At 28.0% G+C, this 21,879-nt stretch overlaps 2 protein-coding genes across 2 annotated transcripts in view; one reads left to right on the forward strand and one right to left on the reverse strand.

Moving 5' to 3' along the window:
* The window catches only part of LOC125833413 (60S ribosomal protein L23a), a 106,557-nt gene that overhangs the window by 64,156 nt on the left and 20,522 nt on the right, over window positions 1–21,879 (forward strand). The window lies entirely within an intron of this gene.
* On the reverse strand, window positions 10,960–12,431 carry LOC125833414 (uncharacterized). Its single transcript, XM_049512561.1, has 3 exons — window positions 12,219–12,431; window positions 11,895–12,000; window positions 10,960–11,174 (listed from the first exon to the last, which is right to left on the reverse strand). The coding sequence occupies exons 1-3, from the start codon at window positions 12,249–12,251 to the stop codon at window positions 11,005–11,007; spliced, it is 309 nt and encodes a 102-aa protein (XP_049368518.1). The 5' UTR covers window positions 12,252–12,431; the 3' UTR covers window positions 10,960–11,004.

Below are 21,879 nucleotides of genomic sequence, written 5' to 3' on the forward strand. Positions count from 1 at the left end.
GAATACAAATTTTTAATAACAGAATGAAGAGAATCATGGGAGGAAATATTTTTAAAAAGGTAAAAATATTTCCCTTAGTTTTTTATCCTTACTTGTTTGAACTTCTTTAAATATGATTTTATCTGAATTATGTATTCGGATGAACTTGTTTAAATATGATTTTGTGTGTCATTATTTTAAAATGTAATTGAAATATAAATTGGGAGTGACCTACAATGATGACTACACAATAATAAAGTAATACAAATTCTTTTGGCGTTTCAAATTGAGAATGGAATACAAAGTGATAATGAAATACAAAACGAGCACGATAATTCGATAAATACTCATTTTTCAATTGAAAAGTTAGACCATACAATCAAAACATGATTGTATACCATTAGGACGAATACAAATTCAAATCAAAATACAAACTATAGTGATATTGAAAATACAAAATGAGCCAAATAAAATATAAAAATTATTTTACTAATGCAATTAGTATGAATACGTAAATAAACTGTATTTTGGTTATTTAGAATTGAAAATGAATACAAAATCAAATCTAAATACAAACTATCTGGTATACAAAGTGATATTGAAAATATAAAATGAGCAAAATAAAGTACAAAATATGTTTTACTGATGCAATTAGGATGAATACATATATAACATAAATAAACTGTATTTTGGTTATTTAGAATTGAGAATGAATACGAAATCAAATATAAATACAAAACTTGATGGTATACCATTAGGCCGAATACAAAATCAAATCTAAATATAAACTATTTGGTATACAAAGTGATATTGTAAATACAAAATAAGCAAAATAAAATAGAAGGTTTGCTTTACATATGCAATTAGGATGAATACCTAAATAATGAATACATAAATAAACTGTATTTTGGTTATTTAGAATTGAGAATGAATGGACAATAAAGAACTTTGATCCGACAATTGATTCATTAAGTTCCATGGATTCAAGAAGAATCTTTTCGGAACCATCCATAGAGCGGCGGTGGAGATTTGAAACCTGGCAGAAAAACCGCCCGAGCCCGATAAACAGAAGATGGAAGGAAGAGAGAAAATGGAGAATAGATCATAGAGCAATTCAAGTGGAGTTGAAAAATAAACAAGCTGATGCATACTCCATTTGGATATGAAAAACCTCTCTTCCCACCTATGCACAAATGACGTTCCGTTCAATAATGAAGAGGTAATATATCTGGGAGCACATGTAACGTGATCAACCATATAGACGAATAGCATCAATCATAATATCAAATTAAGAACCGTAAGACACAATGGTGGAAACAGAGAGAGTGGAGAGATTTGAGGTAAAAATCTAGATAGAGAATATTAGAATGTGGAGTCTTATCAAAAATGCTCCCGAGAAGACTTAGATCTATAAGTTATATCATATATCATTAGATACCCATATATCTTAAAATTAGTTATCTGCACAATTACAACATCACCAATTCAAGCTTTCATGCTAATCAACTCTCTCATCAACTTGCATCTCCGTCATCGTATTCTTTCTTTCTTCCTTCTCTGCACCACGAATTTCACCATTAAATTTTTTAAATTGAAATTTGAGACATCATCACAACAATTTGAGGTTTTCGTCTATCTAATTATTATCAAAGTCATGTCTCTGAGATAAATTTCAATTAGTTTTGTCTTCTAGTTTTTAAAAGTTAAGGTAAAACTCACTTGATTTAGAGTTCTCTTAATTTTCTTTCATGGCTAGTGATTCTCCAAATGAGAAGAATGTTTATTTATTGTTGCTTAAAAACGACATGAAAATTACCACTATAATTCTCGATATTTTTGACCGCTTAAATTTGAAAATCCAAAAATATAACAAGTTTGATAAACAAAAGAGAAAGATAGTATGTAATTCATTGCAAATAGAAAGAGGATTTATGCGGTAATTGTGATAGACCCTAAAATCCTACAATGGAGACAGAGTAACCATAAAAGGGCCTTGTTGGGGGGATAGGCTTAATTACTCAATGAATTAAATTTTTGTTTTAGGCCCATCAAGTGATCGAAATTCAAGTAAAAATAGATTTTTGGGTTGCAAACTTCAGTCATATAATATATAGGGGTCTAACATATATATATATATATATATATATATATATATATATATATATATATATATATATATATACATGTATTCGAACAAATATTGATGAATTTTAGTCATATAAACATGAATTTTTAATAAAACGAACAAATTCAAAATGATTGAAATTTAGTTATATGTGCCTTAATTTTAATCAATCTAGTAATTTATAGAATGATAAGGACCGACACTCAACATGAAGTGAATTTAAACTCTAAATTGTCTTTTTTTGTTCAAATATAATTTTAATCAAGATATAGTAATATTGCATCTTTGATGTAAATGTTTGTTCATTTATTCAATTTTTATAGAGCAAAAAAAATTGTATAAATGAATAGTCGAAATATCCACACAAGTTACATTCAACTATCGTCAATTTTTTTTAAAATAATACGTATATCAATTAATTTGAAAACAATCTCTTAACTTAATAAGATAGAGATAAGATCATGTATACAGGGGCGAAGCTACTCTAATGGACAGGGGTTCAGACGAATTCATTGACTTTTTTGTAGACCCCCTATATACATATTAAAATATCAAATATGCATGTGTGTATTATATATAATACACACATGCATATTTGATATTTTAATATGTATATAGGGGGTCTACAAAAAAGTCAATGAATTCGTCTGAACCCATATATATATATATATATATATTATATTTCCTGCAAACCCACAAGCATAGAGAGTTGGGTGTTCCAGTGATCTCTGCACGTCCAGCGAGGGCCTTCAGTCCGCGGTATGTTGGAACTCTTTGGATACATAGATTTTTATAAATTACAGGAAAAAAATATATATGTGTGTCATACTCTAAAATAGCATTTTACTATGGGTTTTTACTCTAACATCCAAAAAGCCTTTATATCCAAAATTTATCTTCGAAAGTTAGGGTTCTACCATTTGACATCTGCCTTTCGGTATGTACCATGTAGTCTCGCCTATCCCTTTTCATCTTTTTCTTATTTGTTTGCTTTTATGTTATATAATAATCTATTCAAAAGTTGATTTTTAGTCATTAATTCTAGGAATATCCCATATATTAATAATATTATATTAAAATAATTATTATTTGTTTTTAAAAAATTTAACTTTTTAAGGCAGTAATAATTCAAGTTGATACTAAAACTAATAAAATATTTGTTTTAAGCGCCAAAATATGAATGATACATTTAATAATTTTAATTTTATTTAGAACAATATTGAAAATTATAATAAAAATATTAAAAATTTATGTTCAAAAATTATTTATCTTTTATTAACAATATTTTAATTATTTATCTTTTATTAACAATATTTTAGAACTTTAAATTAAATTATTCAAATGTTCATATAAATAAATTAAGTTTTTACAAAATAGTTAACAATATCTAAGGTAATATTTTCAAACACATGACTAACATCTCATTAACATAATTTGTGTTTTGTGAGTTTTAGAACTTTAAAAAAGAGTCAATATGATGACAATTTTTTTCTAAGCCTCAAACTCGTTTAGACACTGCTCCTATATCTCTTTTTTCAAGTTTGACATCGTCTTTGTCAAAATTGGCATACTTGTTTATCTTTTCAAAGCATTAGATAATTACAAAGTATAGATCAATTTGAATCTTAAATTCGATCCTGCTGAAAGAATACAAATTTCAGAATTTTCTTCTAATATACATGACCGAATAAGGAGATATTATATACAGAAGGAAACTTGTCAACCTATTGAATTAATTTTTCAATAAGAAATTTTGAAGGAATACAACGTCATTTTAATGCTCAATGATTAAAACCTCCAAATTCTTAATGTTTAGAATATAACATTAAAAAAGATGCAGCATTTTATTTATGTTTTTACTTGTTTGAAAATGGGCTTGGAGTATATGGGAATGCAGGTGATTCTTTTACAATGAAACGAAAGATTTTCAAAGTTAAAATAAAACTTTCAAAAGACTTAAAAAGTATGTCAATAGATCTGCCAATTCTCAGCGACATTTTTCTCGATAGAAATGTTACCTCCAATGCAATGCAATTGGAGGTAAACTTTTAGTGATTGTTCATGGTTTTTTTTAACGGTAGTAATTGATCCGGCTTAATCTTTTCTAAGAAAACTTGATGATAATGTTATTTTATAAAAGCCTAGATGGTCTCCTCAACATCAATCACCAAGCTATTACAAGTGAAATTTTTCATTTTATTAAGTTTTGATGGCACATCGTTTCATATTTGTGTTGATAAGAGATTGTAAATACTAACCGAATATATTAAAATGCACACATCCACACACAATTTTTTATTATCACAACACATAAAAAGATTGAAAAAACTCTATTTTGGATTACCTAAGCTTTCTAAATTTTTATTTCAGATATTAGAACATTAAAGGATTTAAAAATTCACCTAACAGTTTGGTAGAAAGATTAAGGTGTTTCCGAAGAAAAATATGTTGTTATTATTATTATTATTATTATTCCTTTTTATTTGAATGATGTTTAAAGACTTTTAAGTTTATTAGAATATAATTTACTAAGTAATATTTTGTTAAAATCAAAATCATCAAATACTTAAATATATGCATATATAATCAACTAATTCAGACGAGCTAAAAACAATAGCTTTAAACGTTTCACTTTCATTTTACTTACGATCAGATGATTTATTGTTATCATACATACCTTTGTTTTTTTATTATTACGGAAAAGGGACTAAAATATTCTTGAACTATTGGAAATGGTATAAAACTACCCTCCATCCACCTATTGGCTCCCAAATACCCCTGACATCCACCTATTGGCTCCCAAATATCCCTGACATCCATCTATTGGCTCCCAAATACCCTTTCACTCACCTTTGGGTCCAATATTGACCACTTTTATAGCGGATGATCATTTAAATAAATTTTTTAAATACCTGGCGACCATCTATTGACTATAATTTAATTACTTAAATTAATTTTCCAGTATACTCGATCCAAATTGACTACACTTTACTCAAGTTAATTATACCTGACCCAAATTAACTACACCCGCCCCAAATTACATCTACCCCACTGATTAAAACAAATACACCCTTTATTCCCAACATTTCACTTCCTCTTTCAACCTTACTTCCCCAATATATTCGCTTACAATCTCAAAAAACACTACCTAAATACACTCACGTATCACCATAAAAAAAATCGAGTGCTTTGGTAATTTCTTATGGTGATACATGTTTGTATTTACGTATTATTTTTCGAGATCATAGGCGATTATATTGGGGAAGAAGGTTGATAGATGAAGTGAAATGTTGGGAATGAAGGGTGTATTTGTTTTTAATCGGTGGGTAAATATAATTTGAGACGCGTGTAATTAACTTATTTGGGTCGGGTCTAATTAATTTGGATCATGCATAATTAATAATGACTGAGTTTGTAAATTAATTTAAGCAATTAAATTATATATATCCAATATTTGGTCGCCACGTATTTTAAAAAAATATTTAAATAATAATATGTTATAAAAGTGGTCAATATTGGACCCAAAGATGGATCACATGGGTATTTGAGAGCCAATAGGTGTATGTCAAGGATATTTGGGAGCCAATAGATGGATGCAGAGTAATTTGATACCATTTTCAATAGTTCGAGAATATTTTAGGCCCTTTTCCGTTATTATTATTTTCAAAAACATTTCATTCTTTATTGATCACTACATTTAAATTTGGTAAAAATGGAATAAAGAAAATTTAAAAATAAAATAAAATACCAACATGGACTCTACACTTTGGCGCGTGGACTGAGGAGGCACTGCCAACTAAAGAGCATGGCAATAACGTGTCAAACAGTTTTGCTTGCCACCATCACAAATCCCAACATCACTTTTATTTTTACACTAGGTAATTTGGCCGCGCTACGCGCGGTGATAAAATATTATATCAAAGGTATAAATTAATCGTCTCATATTTTTTGAATATAAAAGAATTTTTAGTTCAAATTCTTCTTTTTAGTTCAAATTCAATTAAATAGATCAAAATTCATATTTGAATTCATCTTATTATTCACACTGAACTAATTTTTTACAAATAAAATATACTATTACATGAAGGAAAGTAAAGTACTTTAAAAATAATGAAAAACAAAGTTGATCATTTTGTGTAATTTACACACAATACATATGTGGAACATCGTAGATTGAAGATAGAGAACTATTTTTAAAATTTTATATTTTAAATTTGTTTTTCTTCGATTATACTTAAAAAGATACTTAATAACATAACGTTTATAATGTGAAACTAATAATACTAAAAAAGAACGAAATTCAACCGATAATAACATGAATAGCTCAAATAGATCGTAAGAAGTGTAAAAATTATTTGATAAAATATGGAAATTATAATGTCTAAAACGTAAAAATGAGCATATGTAAGTTATGCTAAATTTAAATTGAAGTAAAAATATGTTGTAGTGTAGATTTAGTACTTAATACTCTTTGTCAATGTCCGTTATTTAACTTGAAATAAGAAACGTTTAGGTGCCTCATTGGCTCTTTAACTTATGTCTTAGCAGTTATGTGAGAAAGACTTTAAGAAAGAATTAAGAAAAACACTATTTCAAATATGAAATAAAAAGAATAATCTCGAGCAAGAGTTTCATGAAATAAAAAAATTATGGATTTATATAGACAAAAATGAAGGAATCTTTAAAGAAAATATAAATATTTCTTTGTGCAATAGTATTTTTAAACTTTTATTAGTAGTCTGTATTATTATACACAAAGTAACAATAACTAATTGCATCTAAACAAAAATACAATCTTGCAATAATAAAATATTATAAAGATTCAAACTAAGGAAGTTACATAGAGAAAACACAAACAAACACATCTTCATTGGGACCTTATCATAAGAAAATAGATAAAAATAAGAATACAGAATCAGTGCCCACTTTTTTGAGCTCTTGTTCGGCACCCTCTTTGACAAACTAATCAACATTCAAGAGTCATCTTCACCATGTAAAGTTAAAACATGAATTTTATAATATTATAATAATATTACAAAAAACAATGAAATATAAAAAATAACTTTGAGTTGGGATTTCATGAAACAAAAAACTTGTGAATTTATATTGATAAAAATGGAGAGAAATCATAAAGTATCTTAAATTTTATAATTTAATAGTTGGAGGTTATAAATATGAAAACTTAAAAGTCATGAAATTAATGATATTATTAAGAATAGAAGTTTAATAGATTAAAGTTATGGAGGTGAAACTTAAAAATTAAATAAAGAAGATTAAGAAATAAATCTATATTATATAAAGATATAAATTTCTTGAATTGAATAAATAATAAAAAGAAGTAAAATAAAGAACAAAAAAAAGGAAAAGACTATAAAATAAATAGATAAAACCCATAAAATTTAACTTTCGTGAATAATTTGTTGGAATTCTTTTTAAATCAAATGAAAAGGTTTGTAATAATTGATGAGAAATTAATAAATATTATAGGAAAAGAGAATAATAACATTCATGACAAAATAAATTAAATATGGCCATTGATGAAGATATAATTAAATATGAATATCTTTAATGTTAATTAAATTTGTAGGTGTATTTTTTTGTATTTTAAAATTAAAAAAAGGCCAAAAAACCCCCAAAAAAATAAATAGGATTGACGCTCTTAGAGAGCATCACCTCACCGTTTTCATATTCAGCTTTATTATTATACTAGTGAAAGTATCCACGCTTCGCGCGGTTATATGAAATATTTATAAGATAATAATATGTAATAATTATATTTAGGTTAATATCGAATATATATATAAATAATATTAATATTTCTCTTCATCTGCTATATCATACGTTTTTTTTCATTTTTTTTAAACATATAAAATATAATGTATTTTTTTGTATATGTATATAGTAGAACAAAATATTCATTGTGGTGAAGTAAATGGAAAAGAGGTAATATGTTGAAATAACAATATATTGTATTACGTTGTAAATATTTTATATGTTTTAATTTCCTCTATCTTTTATAAGAGTACTAATTCTCTATACAAACTCTGATTTCGTAAAAACAAAATTGAAATTTTTATTATGTCTTTATTATTACATTTATTTATTATAATATTTTAAACATTAATTAAATATTATTAAGAATTATGAAAAATGAAACATACAATAGTTATGAATAATATTTAATATTAGAAGTTACAAGTAAGATGAAGAGACATGAGTTATAAATAATTTAAATGTATAATTTTATTAGACATTAAATGTATTACTAATTACGCATTGATTTTATTTGTAAAATAAATAAATAAAAATAAGGGGTGAAAAATACCAAAAATGAACAAAGAAAATATAATAAGCGGTGACTGCATAAAAATTATAATTACATTTCAAACCAAAAAGGATGATGACAAAAACAGATTGTTACATACGCAAAAAAAAAAAAATGGCATCATGAAACTAATATTTTATTTTTCAATTACTTTTTTTGCAAGTATAATAAAAATGAAACTCCTAATCATCATAGTTTTTTGTTGCTGAAATATGACAATTATATTAATTTTGCTTCATAACAAAGAAAAAGTAGAATAGTAAAGGATCAAATGATTAGCGTTGACAATACATTTAGCTAAATGATTTATACAAACCAAAATTTAAAAAATTCTATCAAAAGTAACTAAGTTACTAATACAAGTCAAAGTGAAAAAAAAAATCTAGCAAAATAATCTCTAATTATGCTTCATTTTTTTTCCTTCTACCATCTTCCTTTGCAAGTAGATTCGCCACCATATTTTACTCCATATGTCAAACTCTTCATTATGCGACCAACTGAGTGAAAAAATATCATATGCCAATTAAAAATAATTATATCAAAAGAAAGAAAGAAATTTAAACTATATGTAATATATTTATATTTTTTTAAAATAGTACTAACAATACTAAATAATAATCTTTTCTTGAAATCAAACAAATATTATAATCAAACTATGTTATATCCGAAAAATTAACTATTAGAAAGAGCAATTGCACAGACAACACATTGTTAAGAATTACAGAGGCATTTTTTTTAATCATACTTGCTTAATGAATGATAATACAAACATAAATAAAATATTAAGAAAACATGTCTAAGTACATAAAAATAAAGAGAAAGACTTGAGAATAAAATATAGCTTACCTTCATGTACTTCTTTTTTGTTACTTGTTAGTTAATTCACAAACAAATGTGATGAAGAAGAGAAATTATAATTTTGTATGTGAATCTTCATGAAAATAAATATGAATTTATATATACAAAATAGAGGAAATGAAAAAAAATAAAGATTTGCAATGAAATATTTCTTACCTTCATGTACTTATGTTTTGTTACAAACCAAACAAATATGATAAAGAAGAGAAAAGATAATTTTGAATGTGAATCTTCATGAAACTAATATGAATTTATAGGCAAAATAGAGGAATACCATAAGACATCATAAACTTACAAAATTTAAGTTTGGAGGTTATGGACATAAAAATTATGGGAGTTATGAATATTATTAAGAGTAAAAATTAAAGAAGGGCAAGTCATGAGTAATAACTCCTTGTGAATAAATTAAAAAAATAAAGAGAAAAATACTTTAAAAAAATATTATCATTTCATGATTAGAAGTGAGACAAACAAATAGAAAAAAGAATGTGGAGAATTTTTTTTTATGTTAATGTTCCTACATTAATAAATATTTATTTATAATAAATTAAGTAATTTACTTTTACAATACAATAATTAATATATATATAATAATAATAATTAATTTATTATTATTAACTCATGAGATATAATAAGATGCAACAAATATATATATATATATTTTTATTTTATTTTATTTTATTTTATAATTAAACAAATTAATATGAAAATAATGAAAGGAATTTTTTTTTAAAAAAAAAAGGGAAGACTAAAGATAAATAATATTCTAGGCCATAAAGAGGTGCCATAATAAATTAATATGGTTGTTATAAAATTTAATGAAACTTAATAAATAGGATAGAATGTGATTAGTTCTTTGATTCAAAAAAAAAGAAAAAATAGAGAAAAATGTCAAAAAAATGAGAAAAAAGATAAATAGCAATGGTGGCCTTAGAGAGGTGCCACATCATCCTTGCCTACATTTGGCTTTATATTATATATAGATTATTATCATATTATTTTTATAAGCTAAAGCGTCAATCTATAAATTTTTAAAATTTTCAATCAAAAAATTATCTATCATCTATTTTATATAAATCGTCAGTATAAATAATTATCCCATATTTAATCTACCTTCCGAATCAATAGAAGAAGGTATTAAATTACTTTTAAGAATTTTTTGTTAATAATTAGTTTTATTCTTTTTGAATAAATCACAATCATTAAAGTAATATAGTAGAAGAGGCCTATAGAAGAAAATAATTGACTTTTTTTCCCTTTCTATTTCTAATTTTAGTATAAAGAAAGAGTAGAAACTAGGAATACACTAGAAGATTTGCTTAAAGATTTTTTTTTTTTTCGAGAAACATATAAAGGAACTTGTCTTTCGAGTTTTAGATTAGATTGGTTTCATCATTATGATTCTCCCATCTAGATTAATCACTTGAGTATGCATTCAGTCGGTAAAATGAATAAAAAACACACATCCATCTTACATTATTTCAAATATATATAAAACTTTAAAAGAGAAATTTTCTTATTTAATTATTCATATATGTAGGAATAAGACAACCTATAGGACCACCTTCCATTCATGAACCCTATCTTGTTGTCTAGAACTTTTTGAATGAACTAACCATTGAGCTAATTTTGAAAGTTCACATCAAACATCATTGTCACAAGAACAGAGAGGAAGGCAAAATTTGCTAATACTAATAATATAATATAATTGTTGTGATCATTTGTCATTGGAATCTTTATTAGAAGAAGAATCCAACATTATATTATGGATTCTTTGTCTTGTCATCTCCAATTCATCATGTATTGATGATGATATTTTTGCTTCTCCCCTTTTTTTGTTGTATGCCTCAAAGAACTCTTTGTTTTCTTTCTCCAATCCCTTCCACACTACATAAAATTTCATTATTCAAGTTAAATGTATACATAACTCTCCGATCTATTTTATTTTATGTGACACTTTTACTTATCAAATTATATCACAATCATAATATTAAAGCTTAATGTTATATGGGATAGATTAAAATTAAATTTTAGTCATGAACTAAATAATACCACAAAGGGTACCAAGGGATGGACACAATTTCTATATTCTTAGTTAAATATCTTGAATTCAAGTCAGGAGTAAAAAGATATCCTACAAGAAACACTTTTTCTACTAACAGCCTTATGTGGTGCGAATTTTATTATCTCACTACCAAATACTAACACTAAAATATATATTATATAGCATTGATAACTATTTCTCAGTCCCAAATAAGTCAAGATCAACTATATGTGACTTTCATTTTATTATTTAAGCTAATATCACAACCATCATAATTAATAAATAAAATAAAATAAAAAGATGTTAAAAATATATAGGAGTATAATAAATAATACTAATAACAATAAAAGTTTCATACGAGTTTAAAAACTATCCTCAACTAGCTAGTAGGTATCATCTAATTTATATTGTTATTATATGCCTACCCCCTACCCTGTAAAATCTAAGTATTTACACGATATCACAATTAATATCAACACATCTGAAATCGTCCTCCCAAACCCCCCCAACCCCACACATCGAAAAAAGGCAAAGAAGAGTGACAAAGTGGACTAGTTAATTACCTGTGGAAGTGATAATAGGCTGGATATTTGCATGTTTGGAGAGTGCATCCATGCATTCTTCTTGGCTCATGTTGAATATTATACATTCTTCTATCAAATGTTGCACCTACATCACCACCACCACTTTCTTCATTACTATATAATAAAAATAATAAAAAACCTTCTATATACGATATATCGTATAGTAAAAAATATTTACACAATCATATCAGTTAAAAGATAACTTAAATCGATCTAAAAATCTGTTACACGATCAGTATATATAACTTAAATCGATCTAAAAATGAAAGTATTGCAAGAAAAGATGTTAACTAAAATACTTACCATGTGGATGTATTGAGAAGAAGAATCACCCATTTCTCTATATCTTGCACAAGATCAAATTGTTTTTTTTTCTTTTCTTTTCATAAACATTAAGAGTAGAAAATAATTACTAGAAAGAACCCTAGTTAATTAATTAAATTAAGAAGGGGAAGAATTTAAAGGATAAGCATTTGAGTAGAAAATATGAGAAAAAGATGGAGAGAAGCACAAAACATAAATGGAAAGTTAGGCATATGTTAGTGACTGCACAATATATATATATATATATATATATATATATATATATATATATATATATATGGAAATATCTTTTATTGGAGAAATTCAAAATTATACTCTCCGTTCAAAATAAAATTCATTGTCGTCCCAATTTAAGTGATATTTTTCACATTTCAAAAGTCAAACGAGTGTTTTTAATTATAACCTTTTCAAATATATTAGTAAAGTTTTTATATCTGAATGCATAGTCAAAATTATTAATTAAAAAAAAAACTCTCAAAATTTAAACGATACCAATTACAATACCAATAATAAAAAGAATTTTAATAACTCAATTATTTAAATACCTAAATTTTCACCTAATTAGAAAAAAAGTTGGATTCTCCACCTATAACTATTTTAAACCAAAAGAAGAAGATGTAATCTTATAAATAGAATTTAAATAAATGAATGATATATAAGAAAATATTTTCATGGCAAAAGAGGGTATAAATGAAATAAATGGAAGTGGAGTATCATTCATTGTATAGTGAGTATTAAATTACAACAATAATAATACATTGGAATACTAATTTAAGGGTGATGTCATTCTCTTGTTATGGGGACTCAATAGCCCACGTGGTACAAAACCTACGATTGGCTGCCATGGATTACACCGGATTATTTCGGGATTCGAAGTCTGTATTGGAGTTTTGATTGTGCACGACAAGGCTTATTCGGGGTGATTGTCATGGGATTACACCATTTTCCCCCTATTTTATGTTTAGTTTTTTTTATCGATATACTCCCTCTGTCCTTATTTAGTTGTCCATATTTCTCTTTTTAGTTGTCCCTATTTAGTTGTTCATTTTGACAAATCAAGAAAGGACAACAATTTTTTTCCTATACCCTTATTTAAAGTGAAAAGTTGTCATAAATAAAGTAAATAAACTTATGAACTTTCCAGCATTGATTAGTTATCTTGAGTGAATTTATTTTGGAAGTAAATTGTACTATAAGGGTAAAATTGTAACTTTACTATGATAATCATTGTTGCCTTAATCTGTGTATCATTTCTAAAGTGGACAACTAAATAGGGACGGAGGGAGTAATATATAAATATGTCTTTTAATTTGCTTCGATTGATATTTATACTTTCCAATTTTGGATGTACATAAGTATAGATATAAATATGTCTTTTAATTTGCTTCGGTTGATATTTATATTCTCCAATTTTGAGTGTACATAAGCATAAACATTTAAATTTGTATAAAATTAAAGAAATAAACGCATTCGTCGTACGGGACATACTATATGAAAATTTGTGTTGGTGTCTTATGTGTATTATGACACGTTAGACATGTGTGTCTACTTGTTAAATTTTATACAAGTTTAAGTATCTACTTGTGTATACCAAAAGTTAAATGACATATATATCAACTAAATCCAAATGAAAGAGCATATTTATGTATTTTGTTTTTCTTTTATTTACGCCTTTGTAGTAAACAGTTTGATATATATATATATATTATGTTCGTACGCAACTTTAATTTTTAAAAATTAATATGTTATAGCGATAAATTTGATTTCTAAAAAGTAAAATATTAAGGATCAGCCAATTTGAAAGAAAAAATAGAGAAAATACATTTTAAAAAAAACACCCTGAACTTGGCACGAAAACTTACTTTAGTACTTAAACTTTACGGGTAATTATTTACCCCCCTTAACATATTTGAAGTGAATTAATATCACTCTAAAAATATAATATCAGTCTCAAGTTGGCAAGTGTATTACACACGCGCCACGTCATTGACACATTAGAAGCACGTAAGCGCCATGTCATAGCCACATTGGAAATTCTCTAAAAAATTGATTTTTGATTTTTTAAATTCATTTCTTTCTTTCCATTTCAGAATATTTAAATACTAGTTAATCTTTAGTTCTTAATTAGTTTAAGAAATATTGAAATCATTAGCAGTGATTTTTTTTCAATACTCAACGTCATTTACTGCCATGTCGATTGTCGGTGTTCTTCATTTTTTTATTTTTATATACTAATCAAGGTCTAATTCTTAACTAATTCAAGAAAAAACACATTTATTTGTAGTTATTTTTTTTTAAAAAAAAAAACACTTTCTCTACCCAGTGGTTCAATCGCCATTGCCAACCATTAACATTATAGATCGGTTAACAAAACCTCATCTTCTTTTATGTCAAAGTCTTTATTTTTCAAAAAACTTCATAACTTTTTAAGAAAGATCAAATCTCCAAAGTAAAGAGTAAAAAAATTATGTGGGTCTTGAATGTGATTCTTTTTGTTTATGTGTTTAACGAGAAAATGTACTTTGAATGTAGAGTTTGAAGAAGGAGAAAGAGGATGGGGTGGGGTGGGGATAGGGTGGTGGGGAGTTTGAGGAAGAAAAGACAAGCAGGTAAAGGGGGTAGGTGGGGTTTCAAGAAAGCGGGGTGGGTGGTTTGAAGAAGAAGAAGAATGGGGTTGGTGGGACCATTACTTTTTTTTTAAAAGCGCTTTCAAAAAAATTTCTTTTCTTTTTTTGCCACGTCATCCGTTAGGATGGTATTAAATTCACGCGAAATGAAATAAGGGGGGTAAATAATTACCCGTAAAGTTTAAGTACTAAAATAAATTTTCGTGCCAAATTCAGGGGGGTTTTATGTATTTTCCCGAAAAAGTATGTAATTTTATGAGATTTTTATTGTTGAGATTGCATAAATTAAACTTAAAATAGACTAATCTGATCTTTAGTTTTGGGGTTCAATACATGACCTTATGTCTAGTGTGAGATAAGTTATTTAAAATTAAAATCATATTCATACCTAACTTGAGAAATATTATGAAACGAGAACATATACTTACGAAGTTATGCCTCATGAAATCTTTTTGCTACAACAGACATAAATTAAAGACCAACACAAAATAAGATAAAATTATCTATACAGAACTTATTTTTTTATATTCTCTAAAATTTCTTACCATTTGAAAAAAATACAAAAATTTCTAGTCTCTTCTATTTTCTGATACATCACTTTACGCGATATATCGGTAGATACATCACTTTATGTAAGTGATGTATAGGTCGGATACATCACATTACGTAATGTATCAAGACGTGGAGTGATGTATCCAAAACTGAGACGTGATGTATCTGTAACGACCTATTTCTGTCGTTATAGAAATACCAACGGGGGAAAATTTGGAGCCGGAAAACTTTTTTGTAGTATTTGGAATTTCCCAACCTAGTCCAGATTTGGACGAAATCGGAATCCTTGAGGTGTAGGGAAATCTGGTAATAATCGGGTGAATCATTTATGATTTTTATTGCATAAGTAGTTAGATAACTCGTTGAGAAATCCGTACAATTTTACGGAATTGAATTCGGGTGAGTAGAACTCTCAGAATCGATCTTAGCGTAAAGGGTATTTTCTGAGCGTCGTGGGTTAGAGGTGTGTTGTGAAATGGAGATTTTGAAATTCTTTAAATAACTCACTAGTTCGTGCAAACCGCCTTGGTGGGGGTTTTGGCCGCTCTAGCAGGGACGCTACAACGGGATTAGGGCCGCTGTGGTGGGCTCGACGCGACTTAAGGTCGTTAATAAACCCCTAAACGACCTTATTATGCACTTTTCGACTTTTAGAGCTAAGGAATGAACCCAGGCGACTCCTACTCATTTTTCACCATTCTTGAGGCTAAATGTAAGCTTTTCTCTCCCCGAATCTGTTTTTCGATCCGTAGAATGTAATAAAATGGGTGAATATTGATGAGGGAAGGTTTTGTTATAGATTCTATGGTGGAAACAACCCTAAATTGGACAATTGGGATCATGTGTAAGATCTAGGGTTCATAGAATTGTTAGTAATTAGGGTAATTAGTGGTTGTTTATTGATTCCCGTATTAAATTGATTGTTTGTAGACCAAGAACAAGGGAAACGAATCCAGAAAGGGAAGGATCAAGTTTCTTAGGGTTTCAAGCTTGTTTCGAGGTAGGTGATGGTTGTGATTCTATGATTGTGTGATGTATATTTGTTCTTGCTTCATTATGATTCTTGTATATGTATGAATGTTGCAATGTTGATCACACTTGTTGTAAATGAGATAGAGGAATGATGATTGCCATGAAATCATGACTTAAATGTATGATATTAATGATATATTTGTGATTGTGATTGTGGTGTGTTTAATGGATCGGTTGTCACGTTCTGGCATAACTATGTGATCGATTGTCATGTTCTGGCATAATTATGGGATTAGATACCACATTCCGGTATACTAACTGTTTGGGTTTGGGTTCAATAGAGGACCAATGATTTGATATAAAATGTGAAGTTGTTCGTTGTTCGTAAATGTTGATAATAGTGTATATGTTGATATATATGCATGTGATTATAATGTTGTCTTGACTTGCTTATGTTGCACTTAGTGGGATAATCGCGTGATCCTACCAGTACACTGTGGTTGTGTACTGATACTGCACTTGCTCTTATTTTTGTTGAGTATAGGGCATCTTCAAGCGGCTACTGACACACCTCGCTTAGGAGATCAGTAATCGTTCGAATTCAAGGGTGAGCCAATTCTTCCGGGCTGCCATGGGTTCTCTTTTGTCTATGTCCACCATTTCCGAACTTAGACTATGTTTTAGTTAGTTGATTAGTTCATTAGATTGGGGTTGCATCCCTTCTTGTTTAGACTTGGTTCATTGTTAGATGTTTTGGTACATTACTTTCAGGTTTTAGGTTATTTCCACATTGTTTAGTTCTTGTTAGACTTTTGTTGGAGTTTATGGGAACTCCCTATTTATTTCCTTAGTATTTAACTTGCTTCCGTAACTTAAATGTCTTTGTTTTGTTTTAGTTGCTTGGTTTGGGTTGTAATAGTAGTTCTCCCACCGGAAAGTTAGTGTGGGTGCCAATCACGACGGTCTGGGTCGTGACAGTATCAGATGTATCTAAAATTGAAACGTGGACATTTTGGGATGTATCCGAATTCCATCAAATTTAAGGGATATTTGTAATACTTTTAAAAAAGTAGAAATTTGATGTAATTAACTCTAACACTATGAAATTTGTGTAAAATTCTCACAAAATAAAGCACAATTGTCAGTGACCCATTTTTATGTAACAAAGTCCACGTGACAAGTTAGGCCCACAATTCTACTGTGTTTGCCCTAAAATAGTTCCTCTAATTGGGCCCACCATTCTTACCTAATTAGTGGGCCCTACGATAAAGCCCAAAATGGTAGCAGCCCACGTCACGTCCAACTGCCGTAAACTCTTGGGGAAACTCTTTGGGGTCGTTGCTGATCGAGATGATGAGATATTTCACGATTAAATTTGATATAAAATTTGAGCAAATAACATAAATTTTATTAATTTAGAATTTAATTATGTATCTTCACTACATGAAAAAAAAATTCTCCAGAGAAGTATTGGAAACATTCTCAAACTTGAAGTGAATTATTTTTTTATCTCTGAACTATTGACTAACTCAATTTAAATACACCCGATCTGCCAAATGACATAGTAAGTGATCTTAAACTCTTATAGAAATATGAAACTCTTAATAAAAAGTTGAAAGAAGGTGTTGAAAACACCCAAACTTGGCAATAATTTAAAGGTGTATTTCATGTAATAAAATCAGAGGTGTATTTAAGTACAGTTAATCAAGTCCATGAATGTTTTTAAGGCTTTTAATAATTTAAAGACAAAATTAATAATTCACGCTAAGTTTACTTAGTGTATTTTTATACTATTTAAAATCCTCATATCCGTTATTGATTTTAACAAACATATAAAGCCCAAAGTAAACCAAAAAAAAAAGTATATGTTATCAAAAATGAATATTTGCTGACTATTATTTTAATAAAAGATTATTTTTGTCAATTTCTCTGGAACCAACTAACAAATTCCCATATATTACTGTAAGATGTGTACTTTCAAAAAATAAATGCACCATTATTATTTCCAAATGGAGTAATCAATCATATCCCAATCAATAGTTCCATCTTAATCTCACATTAATGGGCATACTAACTAGTTGATAAAAGCTAATTTGACAAATATGACAACTACTTCCTCCAAAAACTTCTAACTAATATAAACCATAATCTTAATCTACATAAATACATTTTTAATAAAATTACTTATATATGATCATAAGAGATCATTTCATCTGTTTACTAAATCACATTTTTTAACCCTATGAAATAAAGTATTCAATAAAATATGTAAAAAAAATAGAGAATTAAAGAAAAAGTGTCTTCTTGTGGTTTATTACCATTAATTAATACAAATAGAGTTAGTAATGTATCACTTTCTCCTTTTATATGCAGTTTTTTTAATAATAAACAAAAAATCATTAGTACATAATTTATCAATAACCGTAGTTCTCAATCTAATTTGTATGCACCTCAATCATTCAATGGAATACCTACTATATCTCATCAATACAGATATAACGATAATTCTCTTAACACAAATATTTTTGTATATCATACATTAGTATATAAAAAATGTACATTCATTAGCTTTTAATTTGATGGACAGTTGTTTATGTCAATTTTTATGTATTTATAATAAGCAGAAGAAACTACTCAGTATCCAAAAATAGTAAGATTTCAGCTAGCATGAAACTCAGGTTAGCTTAGAACTGTCAAATCCCCATATTTGACATGTGTACTTTTCGAATTGGAGTAATCAAATCCTACCAATAAATCATCAAGGTTCGATTTTTCGACATTTATGCCCAATCATAATTCACATCATTGAAGTCTGACGCTAACATGTGTAATTTCAAAATAGAAATAATATCTATATACATTTCATCTTTCTTAGATTCAAAATTCACTAAATATGTTTTTGTTATAATCGTAAATGGACCGTTATCATCATTAGCTTTCACATAAATGCTGGTACTAGAAAGTCAAAAACTTCCTCCAAACTTCTAACCAATGTATACCACAAAATCTGTCCAAAAGATTCATTTGGGGTTTGATTGAACGCATCATTTGTATCACTGTCTTGTGGCTTACAGTTTAGAGTTAAAAAGGGGTTAAAAAGGGATGAAAAACATATCAAAAGGTATTTTGAATTTTGACTTTCATATCTAAATTACTATTTTCTCTGTTAGCAATTTATGTGACTTACTTTTCATTTTAGTCAGTTCCAAATGAATGACACATTTCTATATTAACCAACAATTTAACTATAAAATGTCTATTTTATCATTAATGAAATGATTTACAGTCACACAAATTTCTATCATTCATTTTGGACCACAAGTTTTAAAAGTCTTTCTTTCTTTCTTAAACTCTGTGTCGAGTCAAACTACCTTACATAAAATGAGACGGAGGGAGTATCAAATATTTATCAAGACACACCTTAATTGTCAATTGTTTATTTTTCCTACCTACACTTTGTTTGGATGGTTATTACTTATTGTTTCATAATATATCGTATTGTATTGTATTGGGCTATGTTGTATCGTAGTGTATTGTAAAAAATGAATACATTGTTTGAATAAATTGTATTGTTCTATGTCGTTACGTAACGTCACACATCAACAATTTAAATAAATCTACAAGAAAAGTAGAGTAAAATGTAGAGCTAATATGAAAATGTGTGGTAAAGGATAAAATAAGATTTATCAAATAATAAGTAAAGATAAAATGAGAAGAAAATATTAAGATAACGGCGCGATCACATCAAATCGATCATTACATAAAATAAGACTTTTGATAATTAAACGATACGGCACAATACAGTTAAGTAATAATCTAAACAAACATAGTATTCAAACTAACGTTACAATACAACGATTAACAACCATCCAAACAAGGAGTACCTAAAGTTTCACTATTGTTCATGTAATAAAGGTGAACAACTATAGTTGAAGTGTGTTTCGATAAGCATTTACTAATAATACATGAAGGAAAAGCACACCCTTAATATTGCAGGTATGAAGCTCCAAAAACATGAATACTTTAGGTATGTTTCAACCCTTTCTCTTCAATTTACTGATACCATAAAAATAAATTAAATGAGCACATCACTTAATCACCATTTGTATGTTATTTTTAGGAAAAAGGGTAAAAAATATCCCTTAATTTTGGTTTATTAGTTGATTATGCCCTTACCGTTAAAACAAAGTTATTCTTATCCCTGCCGTTTCTAATTTCATCATTTGTGCCCTTGTAATGACGGAAATCCCCAAATTGACTCAAATTAACCTGAATTTTTGAAACGATTCATTCCCCATTTTAAACCAATGTCCCGACCCCTCTAACATATAACCCATTCCCCTATTCTCTCTCAAAAGATAAACTCACAAGCCTAAGTCGAAGAACAATGAAATCGAGGACATTATCTCTTTTCTCCATCAGAATTTCTACTAGACGTTAAGGTATCAAATTTTACTGACCTGATTATTGTCTTTCTATAAAGTTTAGTTATTGATTTACGAGTTACGGTTTGTGGGTTAAGCTTTTATATTAATTTTTGAGTTATTGATCTGCCTTTTTATCGATAAAATTTTACGATTTGTTAGTAGTTTTGTTGTTGATTTACGAGTTACGGTTTGTGTTAAGATTTTATTCAAATTTTTGAGTTATTGTAACTTTTTTACCGATTTTACGAGCTAGAATTTGTGGGTTAAGATTTTATTTAAATTTCTGAGTTATGAATTTGCCTTTTTACTGATAAAATCTTACGATCTGTTAGTTTAGTTATTAATTTACAAGTTAGGATTTGTGGGTTAAAATTTTATTCAAATTTCTAAGTTATTGGTTTGCTTTCTTACGAGTTAGGGTTTGTGGGTATTGTATGATTCTGGAGATTTGTGGTCACAATACTTTATTCATTCTGAAACAACCACAACCATTAATGTCATATTGAAACAACAAAGATGAAGAAAATATTGAAAAGGGGAAGGTGTTACCTTTCTCCGGGCAGCGAATGGAGACAACAACGACGACAAAGTAACAACTTCCACTTTTCCGGCAAAAGCTTTGAAGAAAGCTTCCAAGGGAGGGACGAAAAAAAAAAATTGATTGGTTCACAGTAACTGTATTTCTGCCTTCATTTTGCTTCAATATTGTATATTTTCGTAACCTCTATTTTTCCAATTTTCTAACCCCCGATTGAAGACTGGAAAATGGGTTTATATAAAAGGCAAATAGGACTTACTTATGGGGGGAAATCGAGAGGGAGAATGGGTGAAGTTTTTTTTTTTTGAAATTTGAAATTCAAATTTTCCTTGGATAAGCTTGCCAGCGAGTTGGTACAAATCTCCAACGAATAAAGAATGGCGACCTCTTAATTGTAAGGGAAGACGATCAAGCTTCAAGGTTTCAACACTTGTAAGATTCGAGTACGATTTGTACGAGAGGACAAGGGAGAGGAAAGGGACGCGAGACTGGGCAGATTTTTGGTGGGCTGCCGGTTGCTGGGT

Source organism: Solanum verrucosum, unplaced genomic scaffold, assembly GCF_900185275.1.
Source record: "Solanum verrucosum unplaced genomic scaffold, falcon-dt-bn FXZP01000142.1, whole genome shotgun sequence".
Lineage (NCBI taxonomy): Eukaryota > Viridiplantae > Streptophyta > Magnoliopsida > Solanales > Solanaceae > Solanum > Solanum verrucosum.